Source organism: Fistularia commersonii, chromosome 7 (assembly GCF_037954325.1).
Source record: "Fistularia commersonii isolate RoL2024-O1a breed Wild chromosome 7, RoL_Fcom_v1.0, whole genome shotgun sequence".
NCBI lineage: Eukaryota > Metazoa > Chordata > Actinopteri > Syngnathiformes > Fistulariidae > Fistularia > Fistularia commersonii.
Genome location: NC_141290.1, coordinates 18,681,847 through 18,707,564, shown reverse-complemented (window position 1 = coordinate 18,707,564; position 25,718 = coordinate 18,681,847). Strand labels below are relative to the sequence as shown.

The 25,718-nt window shown below is 37.3% G+C and overlaps 1 protein-coding gene across 9 annotated transcripts in view; it reads left to right on the top strand.

Annotated features, from left to right (window-relative positions):
* ptprt (protein tyrosine phosphatase receptor type T) overlaps nt 1-25,718 on the top strand; it is a 293,148-nt gene that overhangs the window by 185,811 nt on the left and 81,619 nt on the right. For 3 of the 9 annotated variants that reach the window (XM_086150164.1, XM_086150160.1, XM_086150166.1), the window contains 2 exons: nt 7,260-7,395; nt 21,836-21,865. In XM_086150164.1, coding sequence (XP_086006290.1) covers nt 7,260-7,395; nt 21,836-21,865 — 166 coding nt within the window. Of the gene's footprint in view, nt 1-7,259; nt 7,396-15,175; nt 15,209-21,835; nt 21,866-25,718 lie in introns of all 9 variants that reach the window. The other 6 variants (XM_086150163.1, XM_086150159.1, XM_086150161.1 and 3 more) reach the window with 2 other exon arrangements.

The following is a 25,718-nucleotide window of genomic DNA, read 5'->3' as shown; positions in this document are numbered from 1 at the left end:
GAAACTGGAAATTGAAGGTGTGATGCTCAATGTTGTTAGCGGCTATGCCCAGCAGGTGGGATCTGAGTAAGAGGACAAGGAGAAGTTCTGGAATGACTTAGATGAAGGGATTCAGAATATCCTCATAGATGAGGGGGTGGTAATTGATGCAGACTTCAGTGGATGGCTTCAATGGTTGGTGCAGGCAATAGAGGGGAGGAAGAAGTGATGGGCAGATTTGATATACAGGATAGGAACAGGAGGGACAGATTGTGGTAGACTTTGCAAACAGAATGGAACTGGCTGTAGTGAACACTTTTTTTCCTTAAAAGACAGGAATATAGGGTAACTTCTAAGTGTGGAGGTAGGAGCATGCAGGTAGACTACACCTTGTATAGACAAGGTATCTTGAAAGAGATAGGTGACCTCAAAGAAGTTGTAGGTGAGAGCATAGCCAGACAGCATAGGATGGTGGTTTGTACAATGACTCTGGTGACAAGGAAGATCAAGAGGACAAAGGTAGAGCAGAGGACTAAGTGTCGGAATCTGAAAACGAAGGAGTGTTGTATGGTTGTCAGGGAGGAGTTGAGAAAGGCTCTGAGTGGTCGGGGAGAGCTTCCGGATGATTCCCAACTACTGCTAATGTTATCCGGAAGAAAGGTTTGAGGGTACTTGGTGTATCATCTGGCAGGAAAGTAGTTAAGGAAACTCGGTGGTGGAATGAGGAAGTGCAGGGTCTATAAAGAGAAATCAGTTAGCAAAGAAGTGGGACACTGAGAGGACTGAAGAGAACAGACAGGAGCACAGGGAGATACAGCGTAAGGGAAAGATAGAGGTTACAAAGGCAAAACAAAGGGCGCACCATGACTTGTATGCTCGATTGGAAAGTAAGGAGGGAGAGAATGACCTATACAGTAGGTTGGTGAAACAGAGAGATAAAGATGGACAGGATGTACAACAGGTCTGGCTGATTAAGCTTAGAGAGGGAAGCTTATTGACAGATGCTAGAAGACTGATGGGAAGATTGAAAGAGTACTTTAAAAAGCTGATGAATGTGGAAAATGAAAGTGAGGCAAGGGTAGTAGAGGTGACTATGACCATATGTGTGTGAATAAGAGGGACCTGGGTGGAATGATGAGGCGACAAGGAGTGAAGATATAGAAGTTGGAGGATTTCAGGTACTTGGGGTTAACAGTCCAGAGCAGTCAAAAATGGTGAAAAGAGTTGAAGAGACAGGTTCAAGCAGGTTGGAATAGGTGGAGAAGAGTGTCAGGGGTACTATGTGATAGAAAACTATCAGCCAGAGTGAAAGGACAGGTGTACAAGACAGTGGTGAGACCAGCGATGCTGTATGGACCAGAAACAGTTACAATGACGAAAAGACAGACGGCAGAGTTAGAGGTTGCAGAGATAAAGATGCTAAGGTTCTCTTTGGGAGTGACCAGGATGGATAGGATCAAGAATGAGTCTATCAGAGGAACAACACATGTTAGATGTTTTGGGGAGAAGGTCAGGAATTGGAGCCGCCAGCAGGAGGTCTCGAGGAAGACTAAGGAGAAGATTTATGGACATTATGAGAAAGGAGAAGAAGGTAGTTGGTGTGAGAGAGGAAGAGACAGAATATATGGTTGCATAGAGAAGATTGATTCACTGTGGCGACCCCTGAAGGGAAAAGCCGAAAGGTAAAGAAGAAGAAGAGGAGGAAGGAATGCTGATGAAACCATTAAATCTAAGAATGCATTCAGGGGACAAGCTTTTTTAAATGTAGATGACTATTTAATAGACTGTCAACTTCTTGATTGTTTTTCAGCTATTAGATTAGCTGTCAATTGTAGATTAGCTGTCAATTGTTTTGATAGGCAATAATGTTATTTACAGAAACAAAAGAAAAACATGTGTTATTTTTTTCTGTTTTTATCTTTGTGGCTATGTTGTTTCTTATGGAGCAGGAAGTCCAATTTCTTTCAGTAAGGGCTTTTGACATCATCTTGGGTTTTGGCAAACCTCTAAATATCCAATATGATTCTTCTGGTAATTTTGAAACATTTAATCAATAAGCAGTTACTTGTTCATTGATGCTTGTCCATCCAAATTCCAATTTTTATGTGTTAATTTCAAATCCAGCTTTAGAATGTTAGAACACCTGCTACCAGGAAATTATTAAAAAAAAGGATTTAGAATAAAAAAAATTAATAAAAATCATGATTGATGTGGGAGTCAGTCTCAAAACAGAACACACCATAACCACTTGCCGCGATTGATTGAAAATCATAAAAATTCAAATGTATTCACAATTTTTTAATTCTCTTCACACTACAGTTCTGTAGGACACGTCCACTTGCTCAATAAATAAATGAATAAATGAATAAATGAATAAGGCATTTCCTCCAGTCCCAGTGGAAAGTATCCAAAGTTTATTGTATTGAAAAAAAAAAAAAACTGAATCCAAAAACATATTAGAAATTTTCATTCTTATCATGCCTTTTTTTCCCAAGACGATTCAGGCCTGTTCATCCAGTCCTAATAATTGCAGGGCACCTTAAGCTGGGAACTTTGCCTGCCTGAATTGATCTCACCAGAAAGCTCTGCCTTTCAGACAAAACCAAAACTTTCAAAGAAACGAACAATTGGTGATGACACACTCACATTTTTCCCTGGTGCTTTTATTTAAATACGACAAATCCATTTTCTCTCATTCTGTCAGTCATTTTGAAGCTTCACTGTTTAATTTCTGCTTAATTGTCATGCTGTAGTAAATGTTGTTTTGGTACAATTCCAAAATTATGCAAGCGCATTTTTGCCGTTGTGCTTTTTCATAGGATTCATCTTCAAAAGCATCCTTTGCCACTTAGAATATATTTTGTATGCAGACAGACTCCCCTGACCTCCCATCCCAGATGTGACGCACACACATGGTCGGAACTTGTTGTCATATGTTAAACTTGCCCTTCAAACCGCACTATGGATTTTTCCAATTCTGTCTGTGCAGCTGAGATGAAAGAAAAAAAAAAGTCTAATTGTATCTTAAGTGCTCAGTCAAAAGAAAACATCTGTGGACAGAGAGAGGGAAAGCACCTGATAGCAGCATCAAGGAGGTACAGGGAGAAATATGTTCACTGAGATCCCGCACAAACTGCATTGTTTACCTTTGAACTCTTCAACTTAATTGATTTTGTTTTTTTTCCCATATTCCTATTTTTAGTCTATTATTATTATATCTTATGTGTTTAAGAATTGAAAAAGGCTGCAGTGGAAGAGACCACTGACATGGGGAACATCAGTCAGCGATGACTTAAATGATAGATGTTGCTTTGACGTGGCCAAAACAAAAAAGAAAAGAAAGGGTTCAGCTTTTTTCTCCTCAACATTCTATGTTTACAGATTCAGACAGAATATTCAGCCCTTTATGAGGTCATTTTCTAAATAGTAAGATCTACTTCATGTTCATACTTCATTCTGCACAGAACACAGAAGAAAAACAAGTGATAATTAATTTGCTTTTGACTTCCTGGAAAAAAAAGAAGAAAAAAAGCAGAAATGTGAAGAGCATTTTCCTTTGTTTACATCTTAAGCCTACTTGTTTTTTATCACATCCTGTAGTGCTCAGCAGTAGTAACAGGGATGCGGGGGACATTGAGTTTGAAGTGTAGGCTTTCGATCTTAAGCTCTGATCTCAAGATTGCACAGTCATGAAAAACTAAATGGAATTAAATTAATAAAATAAAACAAATTTTGCATCATGTAATTTCACTTGAAATTGAGAAATAGTTTACATTGTGTTTAAAAATGTTTAAGTATTAATTATTCTATATTAAAGCAAATATGTGATTTACAATCGTTGGGAGGCATTGCATTACAGCGCATTAACACACACACACACACAAACACACACACACACTCACACAAAGTCACTTCTAGCCTCTTTATCTTGATATTAATATATGAATATATTGATATACATGTGAAGTTAATATGTATTATGTATTTGCAAATGATAGAGATTTTGGCAAAATATGTGAACTATCACAATATACACAAATAGAGTAATAAAGACATTAAGTGACCAAAATGTTTCACGTGATCTCAGAAGGAGTCAAGTAACCTCCACTTCCTCCAGGTGACATAGCATGGAGGTCTGGAAATATAGTAAAAGGTCATGTGACCTTGGTAGATTCATAGTGATTGACTTTTGCTCCAGAAAATCTAAATTAGTTATACACTCACTCACTCACTCACTCACTCACTCACTCACTCACTCACTCACTCACTCACTCACACAGAGGTCAGATTAGTAATCCTTTAAATTCACTTGGCCATATGAACACTAATCGTGAAAAAGATGTGGCACGCAGTTTTTGACAAACAATACCACAAATCTCTGAAACAAATACATGCACACACATAGCTTACGCTGCACGGCACGCATGCAGTTCGACTTTGTGTTTTTCCCTTGAAAAAACAGATTTTTTTTCAAATAAGCCCCGCCTACAAACCAATGTTTTTTTTAACTATGTTGATCCATTGGATGAAATATATATTGAGAAATCAACTCTCTACACTTGAACATACACAATAAAAAGAAAACCAAAATCTTAATAATAATCTTTGTCCCATTTTGATTAGATTATATTTCTTGAGTATTCCTGGTTTTACCTTTCACCTTCCTCCCCAGTGAGGACAGATACAAGGAGGTGATGTATAAGAGAAAATTATATGTCACGCAAACATTCATTACATGGCCTTCAGGGAATACAAATAATTCAGAATAATTAAATTTAACGGATTAAATGTTCTCTATTTTATTTAGTTTTATCTTCATTCGACTATTATTATTTATTGGTAGTTGTTTTTTCAACCTTGAAAATGCTGGGCATGCGGCACCATGAGACAATGTTTTCTTGGATGTATAAACACATGTCTCTTTTAACCGAATCATTATTCATTTTCACGATGTTGGCAAACTGAAATGTGACTGGCCTGAATATTTATATTATATTTATATTCATCACTGGCTCTGCATTGCTGCCCCCTGCAGGGTGAAGGTTTGCGGTGCTTTGACGCGGTTAGTGCAGCTGCTGCTTTTTGAATCGATATTCTTTATCCACGGAGGGTTTGGGCAAAAACTCGGCTATTAAAGCCCTGCGTGAATCTTCAGACTTTCCCTCAGAACTTTGGATCACATACGGGGAGCATGTTCCCCTTTCTGTGAAAAATCCATCTTCTGCTCCCTTTATGCATCTTAAATATTCATTTTTAACTTTCTGAAATGATGTTATCTCTCATTTTATTTGGTTGCCTGTGGCAACGCCCCCATCCATATGGGGAAAACTTGGCACTTTTAAACAAAGACCTTTTAATCCTGTGATGCATAAAATAAGTTCTGGGTTAACTTCAGAGACACGTCCCTTCCCCCTTTTTTGGGGTGGGTCTATTCGCATTGTGAGAAATCAAAAGCCCGTTCAGCAAAGACATCTCTGACACCAAGCCCAAACATTTCACAGGGATGTCAGGGTTTCAAGTAGTATCAACATTTCATTTCTGACAGCCAACTCTTATGTGCTTTTAATGCACTCAGTCAAATTTTTGATTATTTATTATTAAAGTCATAATTTCATCTTGTTGTGTCTTGTTTGTACATTTATTCAGTCCCTGGAAATAAGAGACATTACAGCTGCTTCCAGCTCAGTGGACAGTACATATTCAATCAATTTTATTCTAAAAAGTCATTCATACACGCACAAAAAAAGAAAAAAAAAAATGAATTCAAATTTTTACTTAGAATGTAATGGAAGACTGTAAGACATGGAAATTCATGATTGAATGAATGAATAGATGAATGAAAATTGAATAAATAAGAAAAATCCATTCATATCATCATAAAATAATCGTATAATTGAAATAAATAAACAAATAATGATTTCGATGAAAAGTGAAATAAATAAAAGCAATATTTTTAGATTTTCAAACTCAAAAACGAAAAAAGTTTGCTTTTGTTAGTGCTCCAACATGTTCATATTAAATCAATATTATAGATTTGAGTTGTGGATACTTTCATCCATATTTCTTCTCCATTACAATAAAATAATAACAAAAATGTGCTTTTTTTCATTGTTGTTTTATAACAAACTTTGAAATGCACGGTGCAAATGATAATGAAATAATACATATCGATGTTCAATTCAGGTGCTCGTGTATGATACAGTATACATCTTATGAGTGAGTTAAACTTAATGCGGGGCCACTCATTGTTTCAGCAAAATCAAATCAAAATAATTTTGTAAAGCTGCTTAAAAATCATCAGGATATATTTGTTGGGTAATTTATGCATCCATTTTTATTATTATACTGAGGTTGAAGCGAACCCAATAAACTTGACTAGAAGTCATTTAAAAATCTAACATGATAATCATTAAGGGATCCAAAATAGAATTCAAATGTAATTTATAGCACATCAAAAAATATTGTCATAAATAAATAAACACACACACAACACTGCATATTTTGCTCGTGTGAATTTTTCTCTGTCTAATTTGTTTACTCCTTCCCATCTCATCAAATAAGTGCTCACCACCTGACCTTCATTTGTTCTTTGTTGGATGGTTTGGACTCGCTTCCTCTCCCTCTTCACACAAACATGTTTGAATGTGAATGAGGAAATCACTATGGCCACTAAAACTTTGAGGTTTGTGTTTATACCCTTACATGGCAGATCATCCTTATAATTGATAAAGGAAAATTGAGGAAAAAAAGAAAAGAAAAAACATTGGTCATTTTTGCATGTACTCTATGCTATGATCCATTATTTATTTTCATTATCATAATTTTCATTATGTTATCATCAAATAAAGGGGTGAACTGCCATTGAGAGTTATAACCTGGTAATTGAAACTTCATTCACTCTATGATAATGACTTATATGCCATTTACAAGAAGCTGAAGGCCATCCTTTGACATTTTCCTTATCAGTCATAAACCTTGCTGTCTCTCCCGAGGAGTGTATCCTTTGTGTATGTGTGTGTGTTTCGGTGACATGTGCTCTGATGTTGACATTATTTTTCAAGGATCTTCCCCGAGTGCTTTTGCCTCTCACTGAATGTACAAATTTCATCTTGCCACCAAGGATACACACCTCTTTGTGTATGTGTGCGTCTGCATGAGTTTCTAACATCATTTGTGTGTGTGGCTACATGCGTTTGTGTCCCTTCCATTTCCTACCAGTGACTATGTGCTTGCCTTTTGTGTGTGTGCTTGTGTGTGTGTGTTTGTATGTGTGTGTCCAGGTGCGTCCACCCAGGACTCAGATGCCATCGAGCCAGAGAAGCAGGTGGACAGCACAGTGAAGATGGCCGGTGTCATTGCGGGGATATTGATGTTTGTCATCATCCTTCTTGGCATAGTCCTCACCTTCAAGCGCAGGTAAATAAACCCCGCCTACCAACCAACGGCTTGGAACTTGGATTTTCACGAGTTGAGCTACTTCCTGTCTCTGTATTAAAGGACCACCAGGAGTTTAGACAAGCAAACTACTTAAAGGTTTTAGCAGCATAGCTATGAACACTAACACCTCTCTAGTTTATTCTCCACAAAGAGGTGTTACCGGTAAATTCGAGCAACATTAACTCTTTGCTTTTGTTGAGACATTAGAGCATGTCAATCAAATTTGGGCTCCGCCATTCCATGCAAGGGCAGCTATGTTGTGGATGAAACTAATACTAATGTTTCTAATGTTACATCAGGGAAGTGTTGAAAAGTTAACTAAGCTATCACCACCTTCACACAAATGATCATCCTCTGGAAAAATATTAAATAAAAAAAAAAAAAAAACGTAGTTTACGCTGATAATAAACGCTTACCAATAAACTCTTTGAATCTTTTAAATGTTTCAGTCATCATCTGGAAATATCTAACAAGTCTGGTTGTCTGAACTCATCAAAAGCTTGAATTATATAAAACTAATACAGGCAATTCAATGTTAACACGAGATGAGGAATTATTGAACCTTAAAAGTAGAGCAATTAATTGACAAATTATTGAAAAGGGTTCTCAGAGTTACAAATATAGATATGAAAGCAGAAAAAAAAAAATTAAAAAAAAATTGAACATTGGCTTTTCAAAATGCAAGTCTGAACTGAAGAGAACTGCACTAAAATTGAGTATTAATGAAAGTACAGTTTAAATTTAAACCCCCTTTAAATTTAAAAGAAAAAAAAAAAGATTCATTTTTTATCCCTTTACCATAAAATTTATGGAAATCGTGGAAACACACACACGCATATACAAATATACACACATATGTGTGTGTGTGTGTGTGTGTGTGTATTTAAACATACACCCTGGCCTGCAACCATTACCTACCTCTCTCTTCTTTACCTCTTCTTCCTCTCTGTCATCCATCCATCCATCCATCCATCCATCCATCCATCCATCCATCCCAAGACTGTGTCTCACCTTTCACCAGGAATCACTTTTATCATCTCAAAGTGTTGGAAATTCTGACAGACATAATATTCTCTTTGTCAAAAATAACTGTATATATATATATATATATGTCACGTAAATTAATATAAAAGATACAAAAAATAAGAAAGGATCACTAAAACTGCCAAAGTGGCAAAGAAAGGTCAAGGTATGTGTCAAAACGTTTTCATGATGAAGAGCATGTTTGCAGATTTGGGTATGGTCAACTCAGTCTATGTTCTCAAGTAGCTTATAGTTCAATGAAATGAGAAGGTGCATGTGTATGTGTGTGTGTGTGTGTGTGTGTGTGTGTGTGTGTGTGTGTGTGTGTGTTTGTGTCAAGGTGTGTCAAAGACTATACCTATTTCTCTATGTCTATGTCTATGTCTATGTCTATGTCTATGTCTATGTCTATGTCTATGTCTATCTCTATCTAGATCTTTACCTCTATATAGCTGAATCTGAATCTGTATGTGTATTTGTAGTTATATCTAAAAAAATTGTATATATTTGTAGATAAGAATGATAATACAGTATATGAATCAGTTTCTTCTATAACTGTCATTTATTGGTCTGGATCAGAGAAATAAATACAGTGTCTACACTGCTCTCCTTGAAACATTGAGTTCCCGTCACATAACCTTGTGGGTTTATAGTTCACAAGGGGTCGATCTGTCCATAATCCGATAAAGAGTCGATCCGAGAAATATCAGGGGCTTGGAGGGGCTCGGCGTAGAGGGAGACTTCGGGCAATTTTCTGCAAGGGGATCTTGGAGGCGATGCGTGTAGGCAAGGAAAAAAGAATTAGGAGGGAAAACAAGGGCGGCGCTGGGTAACCCGAGGGTCATGCGAATATGCTAATGAAATGCTAACCAGACTAACGGGATATAATATACATAAAACAGGTCAACTGGAGGACAAAGTCGGTGGCAGTTGGCGTACTGGGGATGAACGATTGAGATGCTGATCAGATCCGTCTGGTCTCGGCTGGGGTTGAATTCAGGTCCCATTCGGGTTGGACCAAGTCATGGTTCAAATTTGAACGAGTGACAGGGGAAGGAAAAAGAGAAAATTGCAGCGACAGGGGGAGTGGGGAGGAAGGGCAGAAGACATAAGCCGCACATTTTAATTGACGTGTAAAAATGAGTTTACAAAATGAGAAGTGCTCCTGAGCAGCAGGTCAAAGTCTCTGGAACAAAGGCTGTGGTACTTCCATTAAATTCTGCATAAAAGTTTAAAAAATATTTGCAAAACACACATCCAAGAAATGACTTGTAAACATATATTGACCTCAAATTATTTAACTTTTTAACTTTGGATTGAAAATTATAATTTAGTTCTAATAAATTGTTGGAACATTAAATTATTTCAACATTAAAGTCCCACTGAGAAATTTGGACACAATAAAATGAAATCAAATCAAATAAAAAATTCCCAAATTCAGCATAAGATGATTGAAAAATGACTTAAAAAGTAAAAAAAAATGGCAACCGCTCAAGGGTTTTCCCGCCTCTTGCTAATGAGCAGTGGTGATGGGCGCCACCATCCCCGTGGCCCTAAGTGCAGGGTAAGATGCAGAAGATGGATAGATGAATGAATGAAAAACAAAACCACAAACCAACCTCTGTATTAAAAAGTGTAAACAAAGGACACCTCAAATAGCACTAAACCTGTAAACCTGAAATGTCCTCCAAGAGAACACCATATGCAAAATTATGTCCATACATTTTGACCATAGATGATTTGAAGTAACAAAAAAGTAGCTCCAAAGATTTAAAAAAAACTTTTCAAAATCGCCAAATTGTCCATCACTGCCTGGAGAAGCAAATGAACGATCTATGAAACCTTTGTGATGGACTTTTATTTCCAAGTATTAAAAACGAGGATGCATTCAGAAGGCGGAGACACAAAGAGCAGAGATGCATCCAGACAGGAAACCCATCACCGCGTTCTCTCTTCCTCTATATTTAATCCGGTTGCGGGACATGTTTTGCAAAATCAAAAGTGTTTTTATTCATAAATTATTCCGGGACAAAACTCCTGGGCGGAGGCGAACAGCCCCCCACACTCAAAATGACACGTGTTCTGAGTGGACTTCTGCTTGCGAGAAACTGCCGGTGATGGGGTGTGGAGGCGGAGGATCTAGGACCGAGCCTAGTAGTCTTAATGGGGATTCGGTGTTTGTGCAGCCAGGTGGTCCCCAGGGGCTTCTGGAGGCGTTGCTGCCGGCTGAGCTTCGGATAAATTAATAATGCCAGCCTGTGAGGATGATTTTTAATGTCAGACCTGAGATTTTATTTTAGCAATTGCTTACATTTTCTGAAAGGGTAACAAAGGAACTTACCTTGTTTTTCTTTAATTTTCTCATAATTCAAATTGAATCAAATTAAATTAAAGAAAGCACAATGGTTAGCACTTCTCCCCCATAGCAAGGAAGTCTCAGGTTTGATTCTGACAAGGGGCCTGTCTGTGTGGAGTCTCCAAATTCCCCCCACATCTGCACTCATAGTCCAAAATATATAGGACTTCAGATTGCCCATATGAGTGAGTGAGGAATGGTTGTATGTTTCTATATGTGGCCTTGTGATTGAACCTCCCTTCCCTCATGACAGCTGGGATGGACTCGAGCCAACCTAGAGTGTTGGATAAATAGTATAGATAATGAATGAATGAATGAATGGATGAATGAATGAATGAATGAATGAATGAATGAATGAATGGATGAATGAATTAATGAATGAATTAATTAATGACTAATTTCATTTTTTATGCATTAAGTGTTAAAGAAGAAGACAAAGTTCATCCCGCTGTTCACCAGTGATAAGGAAAAAAGACTCAAAATCATAGAAAATAACACATGAGTAATGTACTGCTCGTTTCTTGGTGAGGTATGTAAAGAAATATGTCTTTTCAAAAGTGTAATCTTTATATATTATAATAATACCCTATTGCACTTAAACTATCATAAATTAATTTTAATTTTAATTTAAGTATTTCCCTAGCAACAAAATAAAAATAGCAAACATTCCTGTGTTTGCAGTTGTACTAAAGCATGACAAGCTGAAACTTTTTGCAACATTTTATGGAAAAAAAGTAATTGCACAGAAATTTTGACAAAATGATGAATCTTACATAGTCAAAAATCCCAACCTTGGCGCCATCTGGGATATGGTCAGCTTGGAAACAAAGGAATACCTTTTTTCTCCAAAACAAAATGTCAATAGTCAATCAGTTACAATTTGATGATTATTTGCGCTGTGACCCCAATTGTCTAGGTGAATTTTCCTATCAAAGGGGAGCAGACACGGCAGTGTCAAATGAACAGGATGTTGAACAGGAAAATAGCTTAATGTGATGCGATCAGATGAAGAATAACATGCATCCTGGAAACATGTAGAATTCAGTTTTTTCTTTCTGTTAGATGGCAGGAGACTTTTTATTAAACGATAATATGTTCCGTTTAATGAGTAGAAAATATCGTTAATAACTACAAAAAAAGGGGCCAGCAGTGGCTGGTTTTGTAAGATAAAACTACAACAAAAAGGAAAAGAGCGAGTGAGTGAGCTGATTGAGGTTATTTCTTTTTCGTTGCTGTAACAATCTCCCTGTGGGATATCGAAAATGTGGACGCCAAGAGCAGAACCTGCCAGGACAATACAGACATTCCACAAACAATGGTGACTTTTGGCTCATTTCCCCCTGAAACTCACCTTCATTCCTGGCAGTCAAATAGTCACCTGGGTCTCAAGGCTTCAATATTTACAACCCAGACATGAAACTCAAAATCAACACAGATGAATCGCTGACAATGGTGACTCGCACTATAAAATCAAACGCCTGTGTTGGCATACCCAAAATCAATTTGCTTTGTAAAAAGTCCAATTTGTCTGAAAACGAACCCCTTTTAACATATATTGTAATGTCAACGTTTGACTTAATAAACAAATAAAAAAAAAATTTGTTTCAAAGCTCATGGTGACACATCACCATATGTGCATCTGCAGATATGTGTGTGTGTGTGTGTGTGTGTGTATATGTGTGTGTGTGTGTGTGTGTGTGTGTGTGTGTGTGTGTGTGGTTGTGGTGGGTGGGTGATTAGCTTGGATTGTTGGTCTGATTGTGCTTCTCGGGCAACTTAAAGCCACTTTTGAGCAAGGGCTGTAGCTTCTCACACACACACACACACACACACACACACACACACACACACACACACACACACACACACACACAAACACACACACACAAACACACACACACAAACACACACACAAACACACACACACACACACAGAAACATGCTCACACATAGACACAACAACAACAACAACAAAAACACATCCTTTGTATTCTATGCCTGCTCAATTACACGTTTTTCAGTTACCTCAATAACCGTTGTTAATCAGTTGCGGTTGCAATACATGCCACATTATCTGAGAAACCCACAGCAATGATTTTGGACAAGATACCGTAACGTTGACAGTTTTGCTCAATGCAACAGAAATATGAATTGGAAATAATCTGAAATATTTTTTAAAACTCAAGCTAATTATAGCTCAAGTTTTAAAAAGATATCAGATGGCACTGATGAATTTTTAACTATGTATATTGTTAATTTATCCAAATAATATCCGTATCAACCTAAAATTGTTTTGGTTAACTAACTATTCTTTCCTTAAATTGACCTGTGGTGTATTTGTAGTGCTTTAATTAATCATTTATTTTTTGCAGCTGCAAGGAAAATGTGGAATATATCATTGATCCGATATCTATAGACACACACACAAAGTAAACATCCATCCATTTTCTGCTGTGTATCCTGCACTCAGGGTCGCAGGAGATTCCTCTCATTAAAGTCTACTTCAATCAGTTACCAATTATTGATAATCCCTGTTTACAAATCTATACATACAGTACATACGATAAGTGTATTTTATATGGTATTGTAACATAATAGAGCAATTAGCACCTTGGACGCAGCACTATGATAGTTTCAAAGATTATAATAGTCATCCATTAGGGTTGTCTGCATGGGTCAGAAATTTTTGATTTGTTCTTTAGTTAAGTATTTTGTACTATATCTACTAGAAAATTATGTTTCCTAATAAGTGGATGGAGCTGAGTTGGAAATGCAACATCGAATTATAGCCACTGTCCTTCAGCAGTGTTCTGTCAGGGAAAAAGAAAAAGAAAAAAGAAGATTTCTGAAAAGCGTTCGTTTTCTTGAACTGTGAAGAAAAGTAAATCAACTTGAAAAGGCCAATATAGAGTAAAATACATTATTTGAAAGGTCTTTTTCAATAAAATCCATCTCTTGAATGATGGAGTGATTGACCTGTGTAGTTACATGATAATAACAGACAATCCATGAAGATTGTCCAGTTCTCAGATGGCTTCAGGACTTTGTTTAGACTTGGCATATCTATCTCTTGCTAAAACAAGTCAGTTTGTTTAATCTCATATTGCTGCTTGAAAAAATAAAATAAAACAAAACAAAGAACCCAAAGCATTTTCTTGCCTTTCACATGACCCAAAACTTTCCTTATCAACCTTAGTTTCCAGAGTGTTACATGCTGCTGAGACGTCGCAGTCATTCCATTCATTTCCTGTTTGTGCTTCCCACCTCATAGAAATTGAAATAATCCACTCTGCACTGGCATTTTCACGAGTCCTTATTGGCGAATAACTCATCCATTCTGTTCTGGCTCTACGTCTAATCTATTCTAACTCTTCAATCACCTCCTAATGCTTTCACAGCAGTGACGGAATAGAAGTGAGCAATTCGCCCCACCCAACCATTGTTCTTAGAAATGAATAACTCCCCAGTAGTCCAGTTCAGCTTCCAGGTTGCTATCTGGATGTCTTACATCAGCAACTCCTCAATATTAGGTTTGGCAGAAATTAATTGGCTTGTTTCCTCCCCGAGACCAAAAAAAAAAAAGAGAGAAAAAAGACAATAAGGAAGAATTCGGGAATATCTTCATATTAAAAGAAATCTTTGGCACAAAAGGGGCACATTTCTTTCTGGTTTTGCATCTTTGCATCATGACAATCTTCATGGTTTGCATAAAGAAAAGTGTCATGTAAAGTATGTTTCTTTTTGTGCTCCTGACCAGTTGAGCTGAATACAGCTTTTCTTTTTGCTTGCCTCAACTAACCTGGAGGTTTGAAGAATTTATGTTTATTTTTTTGTATATAATATAATATAATAAAATATAATATAATATGATGGTATGATGGGCTCTTGTTTCTCCTGATTTGGCTGCTTTTAAGCAGGTTTCAATTTTAGCTAATTTTGAGCTGTTTTTGGTCAAGGTATTGCATATCGTTAAAGCATAGTCAATCTTTTTATGATGAAATTGTAATTTTCCAAGTTTAAAATTCAACTCATTGGTCTCACTTTGTGTTTGTTGTGTGTTGAAGCAACTTAGTGTCCTCATCTGAGGACTTTTTAACATTTACAGGCTCCTAAAGATCATGAATTTTGTTGTAAAGGCTGGACATCTATGATTACAGTTCATGCTACCCGGAGTTGCAGTCATTTTTGGTTCTGACATGCTTATTTATATATTCATTTATATATGCAGAGAAAAAACAAAAACTGCTCAGATATCACCATAATTTTGGACAAGAATCTCACACCCTCTTATGTCTCTTCTCTATCCTGTGTCCTGTCTTTTTTGGCTCCACCCCTCCTTTCCCGTACCATCCCGTCCTGTACCTGCCCTTGCTCCGATAGAAAGATTCACACGTGGAGAACTCTGAGCGTGGGGTATTGTATGTTTACTTCTAGACATCAACACAGCCACTCTGTTCCTCACTGTGACTCTCAATTATACTTTCTTTGTCTTTCTTTTTTTATATACACATTTTCCAGAAAAGCATCTTCATTAGGGCAAAAATGGATGACTTCCTCTTCGGTTACCCCTTATTACCAATACAATTCATTTACCATCATTTACCCCTTTTTTTCAAATTCAATTATAAACATAAAATATGTGTCCACAATCTGTCTTTCAAGCATGATAATAATGGGTTAACAGCATGCACAAGCAAGGAAAAAGGTAAATAATACAATGGAGTGCTTGCTGTGATGACCCCCAGATAATGTGTCAGTGCCAGATGAACACTTCGAGAGCAACTCATTCACATTTCTTTAATCACAGCCCTCACTAACCGCCAAATATTTTAATGGCGGTAGCACAAAAGTAAGTTTCCGTCTGGCTGGTTTTAAGGCCACGCCGAGTTTAGATCCATGTCACTAAATGGTTCTAGCTTCTTTGAGAGCTGCGGCATCAGTCTTTATTTGCTGGCTTTTATTTCAACATCGTAAGTGTTTTTTTGCTGTCTTTAATGACCCAAAATACAAGCAGAAAAGAATGAGGATGGCTACATAAAAGTAACCGCATCTTTTATGGGATTGGTGTGTTTAAAAATTCCCCACAGTAGGATATCAAAATAGATGTTCTCTGGGCTCTAGTTAGCTAAGCAAAATAAATGGCGATGTGGTAAGTATTAGCAGTCCTGACATCATATGGTAAGTATTAGCATTCTCATCTAATCTGCACTGAAACGGCTCACAATGATTGGCTGATCATGTGACGCTTTCAATTACTATGTTGTCAAACAAAGAGATGGAATTTTGAAAAAGCTTGATCTACTTTCCTGTTGAAACATTAGGTACTTGTTATACAGTAAATAAGTAAATGGATTATATTTATAATATGATCAATGAAAGAGTCACATAATGAAGATGAGTGCTTGAAGACTTGTTACCAAGGGGAGCTAACAGTTACCATGATGGAATTTGTTATGCTAAGCTAACTAGCCAGATGAAGGCCTCCATCCCAACAAGTACCATAATTTCCGAACTATAAGCCGCTACCTTTTTCACACGCTTTGAACATTGCGAATGATGTGGCTGATTTACGGATTTTTTTGGGCTAACGAGCTTCAAGCCACCAAAACAATTCGCGTCAACACATCGGACCATTGAAATTACCGTTGAATTCTGAAGCTGTTCAACTCCGACACCGAAGAAGACCGTGGTGTTTCAATGAGGAAACAATGGCAGAGACGTGGCGAAATTTAGTATTTTGATATAGAAACACAACAACAAAAACAACCTTGAGCATCCGAGATCGCCCATACATACCCGACTTTAGAGGCCACACCTTTTAGTGTCAGCCACAAGACGACTTTAATGGTTTTAGTATGCAGGAGGAAAATGAAGATAGCAATCAGCTTGCCGGTGTGGCTTATATTAAATGGATGGACCTCGTAGTCCGGAAATTACGGTATGTACACATAAAAAACACAGATCCAAAATAAACAATAAAAATAAAAAAGTGACGAAGTGGTTAAAAAAAGAAGAAAGGCAACTATCGCCTTGCTGTTCTGTAAGGAAGTAGAACACCAGAATGTTTCTTTCACCAAAACAATATAAGATGCTTCTGGAAAGGTCTTTCCCAGTCTGTGCTCATCTGTGCTTGATGGTTCATGTGTGTGCCTCATTCTGCATGAATCTATCCATATCCACTGTTGCCTCTTTATGGTGAGAAATATTTTGCTAATTGTCTGTTTTTCAAGATTGATTTCATGCCTATGAGTTACAGTAATCTTTCCTTTGCAGGGATTGAAATATTCCAATTATTATCATCATCATCATAATTATAACCATTACTGTTATTGCTATTATTCTTGAGCAAAATACTAATGTTTAGACTTTGGCAAATGAATAAAGGAAATTCCCTGAAAAAAAGATTTTAAGGTTTCAACAAGCCATTCAACATAAACATAAACTTGCCCTCCAAATTACCTGAGGACATTAAAAAAAGGCAATTAAATATATAGGGATGGATGCAGGGTTTGATGGATGGATGGATAGATACATACAAATACATAGAAATATCAGCAGTTTGTTGGCGGTGGAATTCTACTCTAGAATATTAGAAATGAAATATGTCCCGAATATTGTGATATGAAGTTTGTTACCTCAAACTTTGGATACAAAGATATAGCAAACGGAATTAAAAACAAAACTTAGCATCCCTGCCACTTCTGGTGAGTGTGGGATCAGGTTTGTATAATTAATCACAGATGGCATGTCTCTTCTGCCTATCAAAAAAAAAACCTTCAATAATTACTGCATATCTATAGGTGAGAAACGTTGTCGTACTTTGACAAATAACACAGAGGTGGGAGATTAATGATGGAAGTGTGTGTTACTATCTCCACCAAATTAAATGTGATGCGTCTAAAATACCTCCTCCCACGTAGTTCCAGGCTCTGAGTCAATGTGTGAGCTTTTTGCTGCTGTTCAGGCTGAGTTGGTCGTCTAAAGCCGCCTCTCTGAGCCAAAAATTTCAACATATAACACAAAATTACACAACATAACTTGTTGAATAATTTAACTATTTACTATGAGTGATATGTCCTAAATACTAACTATTCAACTAATTCAGTTTTTGTTAGCTTGTCAGTCATCAAAAAGTCAATAAATAAATACTACTATTATTATTACTACTGCTACTTATATATCTACTGTTTTAATGATAATGAATGATAATTCATATGTTCCTCTATAATAAGGTGGTCGGGAGGAAAGGGGAGCATGCAACACCTTGCCACCACTACTGATAATAATAATAATAATAATGAAAATAATAGTAATAAAAATACTTCTAATAAGAATGATAACAGACTCATTGTTCATTAGAACCTTGACATTTTGTCATAGGAGCTTGTGAGTTTGTGTGTGTGTGTGTGTGTGTGTGTGTGTGTGTGTGTGTGTGTGTGTGTGTGTGTGTGTGTGTGTGTGTGTGTGTGTGTGTGTGTGTGTGTGTGCGCATGCATGCATGCTTGTATGTGTTAATGGTTGGTGTGTATTTTCTTATGGATTTAGAATTGAAACATTATGAGTGCAGCAGAAATTGTATCCTTCATACACAACTAACTATTATCATTATTATCATCATCAAGTGAAATTTAAATTGTATTTTTTATTATATCATATAAGATGTGTATTCGTTGTATAATCCCGTCATTATCCACTGTCATGACAAATATTTTCAACACAGAAAAGTCATTGTAATGTTTGCCACCAGGTCTCAAGTCAAGTCGTTTTTTGTTTAATAGTGCAGTGGTACTCCAATGCGATAATTTGACACTGTGTGTGTGTGTGTGTTTGTGTGTGTGTGTGTGTGTGTGTGTGTGTGTGTGTGCGTGTAACTCTCCACTCAAGGACTTCAAGCCTGCTGTAATACTGAACTCTATTCTGCCTTGAAATGTCAAGTCTGAAAGGGGCAGAAAAAAAAAACAGATCAAATGAATGGATGAAAGCCTGAATAAATGAATGTAGTATCGAAACTCAAAGCATGTGTCTGTATGGATACTTGGGTGGTAATTCAATAAATCCAAAGTTAACAACACTTGATAAAAGTTAAATCAGAGAGGGTTTAAATCAGTTTACATCACACAAGACACTCTTGTGGGCTACTATGCTGTGATGTTACAGTTTGAAATTTAAGTGATAGCACAGATTAAACAAGAACCATTACTTCCCAAACATATTTATTTATCTATTGAATTATACTCAATCTGGAATTTTATCCACATTTGTCTAGTTGAGATCCACAAGGTTTTAATTTACCATCATCTTTTATTGTCATTCATAACTAAATGAAGTGTTTTCATTTCTCCAGAACCTAACCCACTATGTTGGGTAGTTATACTCACACTTTGTCTCTGACAGACAGACAGACACTCACTCACATACACACACACTCACACACGCACACACACTCACTCGTGAGCTGGTCTACACTATATTAATATTTATGACCAGTTTTAACGACTGTGGCTTTTATTGCGGGGCTCTCGTTGCGGAGCACTTTATTAGTATCATAAGGACAATGTCAGCTGAGCCCTTAGAGAGGGTTACGGCGATGACTGACTGAGTGTGTGTGTGTGCTCGTGTGCGTGTGTGTGTGTGTGTGTCGGTGATGGATTAAAAAAGGAAAAGGGCCTTTTTTTGCATTTTGAGTACTTCTAAAAGTTTAAAGATTGTATTAAGGGCTCGGAATAAATACGGAATGATGGCTTGGTTCAAAGTAGTAGCACAAAAGCAATGTGAGTTGGGCACGGCAGTTGGGGAATGCCAAACTCTGGAAAACAATCATTTTAAAGTTGACCTTTTTGTGTTCCTGCATTCAGACATAGAAACGCAGAAATTCATATTCATTCACAATCTTTATTATCATGTGTTTATTTCGGCATATTTTTGATATCATCATTAACATGAAAAACCCTGTTAATGTGGTACTCTTCACAGTCAGTTTTTGCTGAATAAAATCGCTTTGCCTAGTAGGGAAGTTGTGTTTACTTCGAAAAAATTAATTTATTACCAGTTGATTGAATCACAATATTAATATGGGAAGTACATTAATTGAATTGAAAGCGGTAAGCTAACACTTACCATTCAGTGTGCTTCACTAATCTGTACTCTGATAGATCTTTCTAAGGCACTAGAGAGGATTGAAATACTTTTTATTTCAAATATTACTCTTCCGATTGTAGCAAAGATGCAGATATCCTAAAAAGTTGTCGTGTTCCTCCGATTGGTCAGGTTATATTCTTATTTATGCAATTCATTTTCCCTCCTTGTTCTGTGATTTAGCCTGTTAGAGGCCAGTGCGACATTGACTTGTAAATAGAATCACAAATGCAGGTCTACCTCCCCCCACCACACACACACACACACACACACACACCCACACACACAAACAAGACATTCACAAAGACACACACAACAATTTCATGTCTGACGATGCTGAGGATTAAATAACATGATTGTTTCAAGAACCCAACCTCACATCCTTCATCAGATGCCCATCTCCTGTCCCTTTTACTCTCTCTTCTCATCCTTCATCCTCCCGCTGTGTCGACCTGCAGACCAGTTATGGAGGAATCAGGCGTGCACCTTTTAAACAGAATTATTCATTTACTTACTTATTTATTTTTACCCTCTAAAAATTGTGTATCGGAACAAATAACCCGGGAGAGTGGCGAGGCGGAAAGAAACGCCATATGGTGATAAGCTTATTTTCTGTAATCTGGACTTTTTACCTGTCAATCAATGGAGCCACAGATACAGACATTGAACCAGTCACTCAATCACTCACATTTACGGACGAGAAATGACAGGGCAGCACAGAGAACCTGGAGAGAGCAGACAGGAATAGGGATCACATCCAAACCCTTAGCAAACTCTCCTTGAATTGAACCACAAACTTTTCTGGTTAGAGGCCAGATGACTGAAAAAAATCAGGGTACTACCAAAATAGATCAAGAAACAATAAAAAAATAATTAAAAAAAAGATCATCCACACCTTCCTTATTTCCACTGGTATTTAATTATATACATTTTATAAATGAAACATCTAAAGATCCCTTGTATGCCAATTAAACAAAAACAAATTGTTTGATGATGTTTGGAGGCTTAAAATAAAAATAAGAATATTACCCAACATGTTTTCCCTTATAGCTTCCTGATCTTGAAGATTACATTTCAGAGTGTACAATTAAAATTCCTCATTTGGCTGAGTAAGGAGCTGCATGTTAATCCCTCATCACAGTGAACAACAACATCGTGATAAAAGATGAAATTAGTCAAATTCAAAATCAATAGACAAACAGGTATTTTCTTGATTTAGAAAAGGACAATAGCTTTGTTCTGAGCACGACTGTGTGTTAAAGCACTCGTGCCGAAAAATTGAGTAAATGATGGATGAACTGGATGTCTATGTTTTCATCTAATAATGGTGAGTTTAATGAGCTGGCCGATCGCCGTTTCAAAGGTTTAATTTCTGCGGGTGAGTAAAGTGATCATTTCACAAGCCACGGAATCGCTATTAGGTCTAATTCCTTTAATCGACTGCTCACCACTTCCAGGCTGATTTATGGTGGACGTCATGTTGGGGAGAGAAACTGTACCATCCCCCGTGGATGAGCCTCTGAAGGACCTTTGTCTCATGCAAAGAATAAAAAACAAATCTAAATATCTAAAAAGGAAAAAAAAAGAAAACATTCTGTCCCACTAAATCAAAAGGTAGTCTGAGGAGGCATGACGATTTACTTCCAGAGTGGTGGGTATGACAGGCAGCACGTGCTCGAGGACACAGAGACAGGCTGATAGCGAAGGCGGGGAAACAAATAGGAACGGCTGAAGACAATTGAGAGCAGTTTAAAATGTCAACATGATCTTCCTTTGTTTTCTCTCCTTTTTTTTCTTTTATAATTTTTTTGCTCCTTCATTCACACCATGAACTAATCCAATGTGTTTGTCCTTCTTCTTGGGTTTTGCTCTTGTCATCATCGGCCTCATCTCACCATGCTTCAGAAGACATGCTTATTCCTACTCTTATTACCTGTAAGTAGACGTTCCACCTCTGAACGTGACCATCTACTCCTTCTGTTTTAACATAAAACTGTATTTTTTAATATATTTTTTCAATTCATTTTTCAATTAATGTAAAAAAAAGCTTGCTTGTTTTCTTCAACAGCCAAATTGTATTAATGCTGCATGGTGATATGTACTGGGCAGCTTTGACATGGGGCAGTGTGATGGCATGATTTACCCTTTTGCCAGTTTTTTCCAGTTTCTTTGCCAATTTGCTACTTGTGAACGGGGATAGTATAACTTCTAACATGAGAAAAAGGTTATGATAATTTAGAGCATTAGTCACTTAAATTCTAACAATGAATGAAAAAAATTGATATCAAAAATATCCTCCCCTTTTTAAACTTTTATTATATTTTGGGTTTATTCTATATTAGTTCTCAATTTATTCTTACAGTGGTTTTCCCTAATTTAACTCCATGGTTACTGAAAACACTGCCAAAAAGGTGATTCTAATTGACTTGATGTAGATGTTGGTGTGGTTTTTTGCAAAACTGTTGGAGAAGAACCTGCCTGTCACAAAGTTAGAAGATACCGACTTGCCTCTGCACGGTTTGATCCGTAAAGTCAGAGAGCACACTCGTCCACAAAAGAGGACGAGACCTCTTTTGTGGCTGAGACTTAATGACTATGAATAATCACTGCTAATCTGCTTTTAGCCCATCATTAACAACCACATTATTACGGAGTTGTACCTTAGTATGTCTGGGTCAGTGATGAAGCCTGATTGAAGCTGCCATCACAGAAAGACAGACACACACACACAAACACAGACACACACACACATATACATATGCACACAAACACACACGCAGATAAACCCTGCAGTGCAATGTTAAGCCTCATTTGTGCTCGTGTGTAAATAGGAACCCCATTCCAAACATTGTCAAAGTTCAATACCCCCATACTTCCCTTGCATGCTTTACTCCGCCATGGTTGTAAAACAATAATACACTAGAGGGCAATTCATAGTTCACCTCCAAGTTCAGAGTTAACAAATAGTTAAAGGTCTGTGGACAATGTTGTTCTGTGCGGCCATTGATTATATCGGGACATTTGGACAGAGTTTCTCCATGTTTTTACCGAAACACGGTTGTCTTCTTGTCCTTTCGCTGGTCGAACACGTGCACCAAGACACTATCTCCTAGAATTACAGTGATACTGCACTGTTTTCTACATTTGGCTACCCATCTGCAAGCTCTCCCAAAATGTACAGGATCAGGCATGAAATCAATCCCGAGGACAGACAGAAAGCGGCATCCATATAGCAATCTGTTTTAAACGTTTAGTATATAAGCCTTTAGACTTCAGGAATGTCTGAACACCCATGAGCACTTAGGAATCATAATTTGACTCATGCACAGGCTATGGTTTGCAGAACCTGTTACCTTTTTTGTCTTGCAAGAACAAATATGTTACAGACCAACCAGTTGGTTTAGTCCCTTAGTGTCCCGTCACATTGGGTGCCTCTCTTGTCGCTTTGTAGGCATTAGCCTCCTTTGCTATTCCAGTTAATAAACCGCCCTTTAAATGAACCGTTTTTTTAATGTAATTTGAGTCATATTGGAAAGACTGTGTAAATAATTAATATAAACAATTTTGCTAATTCCCATCTTAACAGAGGGCATCAGTAAAGGCCAGTGGATTTTTTAACCCGGTGCGTAAGAAGAAATTTCAGTGGAACTGCATCGACATTGTTTCCACGATCTTCAGGGATCTAAACCTGAAAGGTCAATTGAATTCATTGTTAGCTCCTGCAGCAAGTGGCTATTTCCTGCTTATTAACTGGTTCTAATGACACGAGTGTACGCGCGTGGACACACACACACACACACACACACACACACACACACACACACACACACACACACACACACACACACACACTGATCCAGACATGTCCACATAAGTCCTGCTACATGTGTGAAAACATAAACACACAGGTTTTGCCTTGAGCTCACTCCTCAAATCCTCGCCTCTTCACAAATCCACACTTCCTCAGCTGTCTTCAAAGCAGCAGGAAATTTACCCCAAATCTGCTGGACATTTCAAGCTAAGTGGAACCGTAATCACACACTAGCCCGTGGCTGTTTGACCCATCTGGGAATTTGTCCGTAAAACGAGGAAATTGTTCACATTAAAGCGGCTGTTGTGTTTTTTTTTCTCGTCTTTTTTCATGGGAAAAGAACTTAAAGACAAGCCTATTTGATGTCTACAAGAACACGCAAAGACAGTCACAGACCACACTTACCAATGACAAGCCGACCACACTTATTAAAAAACTGACCATTTACCATTAAACAAACTATTTCTGGAAAACACATATTCTTTTTTTTTTTCTGTATTTCAAGGAAAGTCATCTATAATAAATTAACTGCTTTTGGGTGCTTTCAAAACCTTGCATTACTTAAACTATTAATAATATGAGCACAAAGTCTAAAAAGTCTAGCGAAGAGAGGTTGTCAGGAGTCACTAAATTAATCATAACTGAGGTTTTTTTCTATTTTCTTTATTCATTATTTTTTTCCACCATCTTGTCAAGTTTAGAGTGTTTTGACTAGAGCTGCACAGATATCGGAGTCACAGATCTTACTGTTATCAGTGACATGTTCAGGATTGTGGGCAAATTCTGTAATCTTTATCTGAATATTTAAAGAAAACTACTTTACGTGCTGCTGCTTGAAAGAAAAGTCTCCTCTGACTCTTATCTATATGAATAATAGAATTATATCTCCAAAAACGTTAAATAAATACACCAGTGTTGCTGGTAGCAAACGCTGATTTCATTTCTTTGAAAACACAGTAGAAACTGTGAGCTCATGTGATAACAACGGGACTGAACAGTTAAACTTTCTTTCCGCCATCGAAACTTCAAATTCATAGCTTCAAACTTGAGTTGTAATTAAAATCTTGCACAAAACAGTTTATCACACCGTTATCAGAAAACCAGATTAAACCTTTGGATAACGCAGCTAAACTCAGATTTATATTGGTTACTGCCTGCAGTGTGTTCTTGTCGAAATCTAATTGGCATTTTTGATAATCACTGATTTTACTTCAGTAGTTAGAAACTGGGCTCAAAACCTAAAGTTCTCAGTCATCCAGGTCATGATGAATTCTGGTCGAAATCTTCTTATCTAGGCAATTGGACTTGAATATCTTCACTTGAAGCCATTTCACACCTTTTCTGAGGGGGTTCTTCAGTTCTAATGACCTATGGGGTCATTAGAACTGCCAGGTTTTTGGGCGGGTCTAGATTATGGTGTCTTGTTATGTAAATGGAGAGTTGATCTGTAGAAACTTGGCGTAAGAGGGGTTGTTATGCTAATAGGGGTGTCGTTCGCTGGTACGAAAGACCAATTTAGTGGGATTACCTGGATTGGAATATGAAAAGGTAAAGCTAAACAAATGAGCGAAACCTGTTGGATCACATGAACTGAGTCTCATGTGGACGTTGCCGGGGGCTGGTTCTTGTGGTGGGTCTTTCCTTACTTTCCAAACAACAAGACCCACCACAATTTACATAACAAGCCGGCATAATCTAGACAGTTATATTCGGAAACTCCCCGTAGGTCATTAGAACTGAAATAGCCTGAGGGGTGAAACGTCTTCAAGTGAAAAATCCAGTTGCCAAGACAAGGAGATTTCGACAAGAATTCACCATGACCTGAATGACTGACAACCTCAGGTTTTGTGCCCAGTTCAAACTACCAAGCTAAAATCAGTGATTTTCACAAATCCCATATTTTGTATTGAAGTATTTAATTCCGGTTGAAAAAAAATAAAAATAAAAAAAAAGCCAACACAATTTTGTAGATTTGTC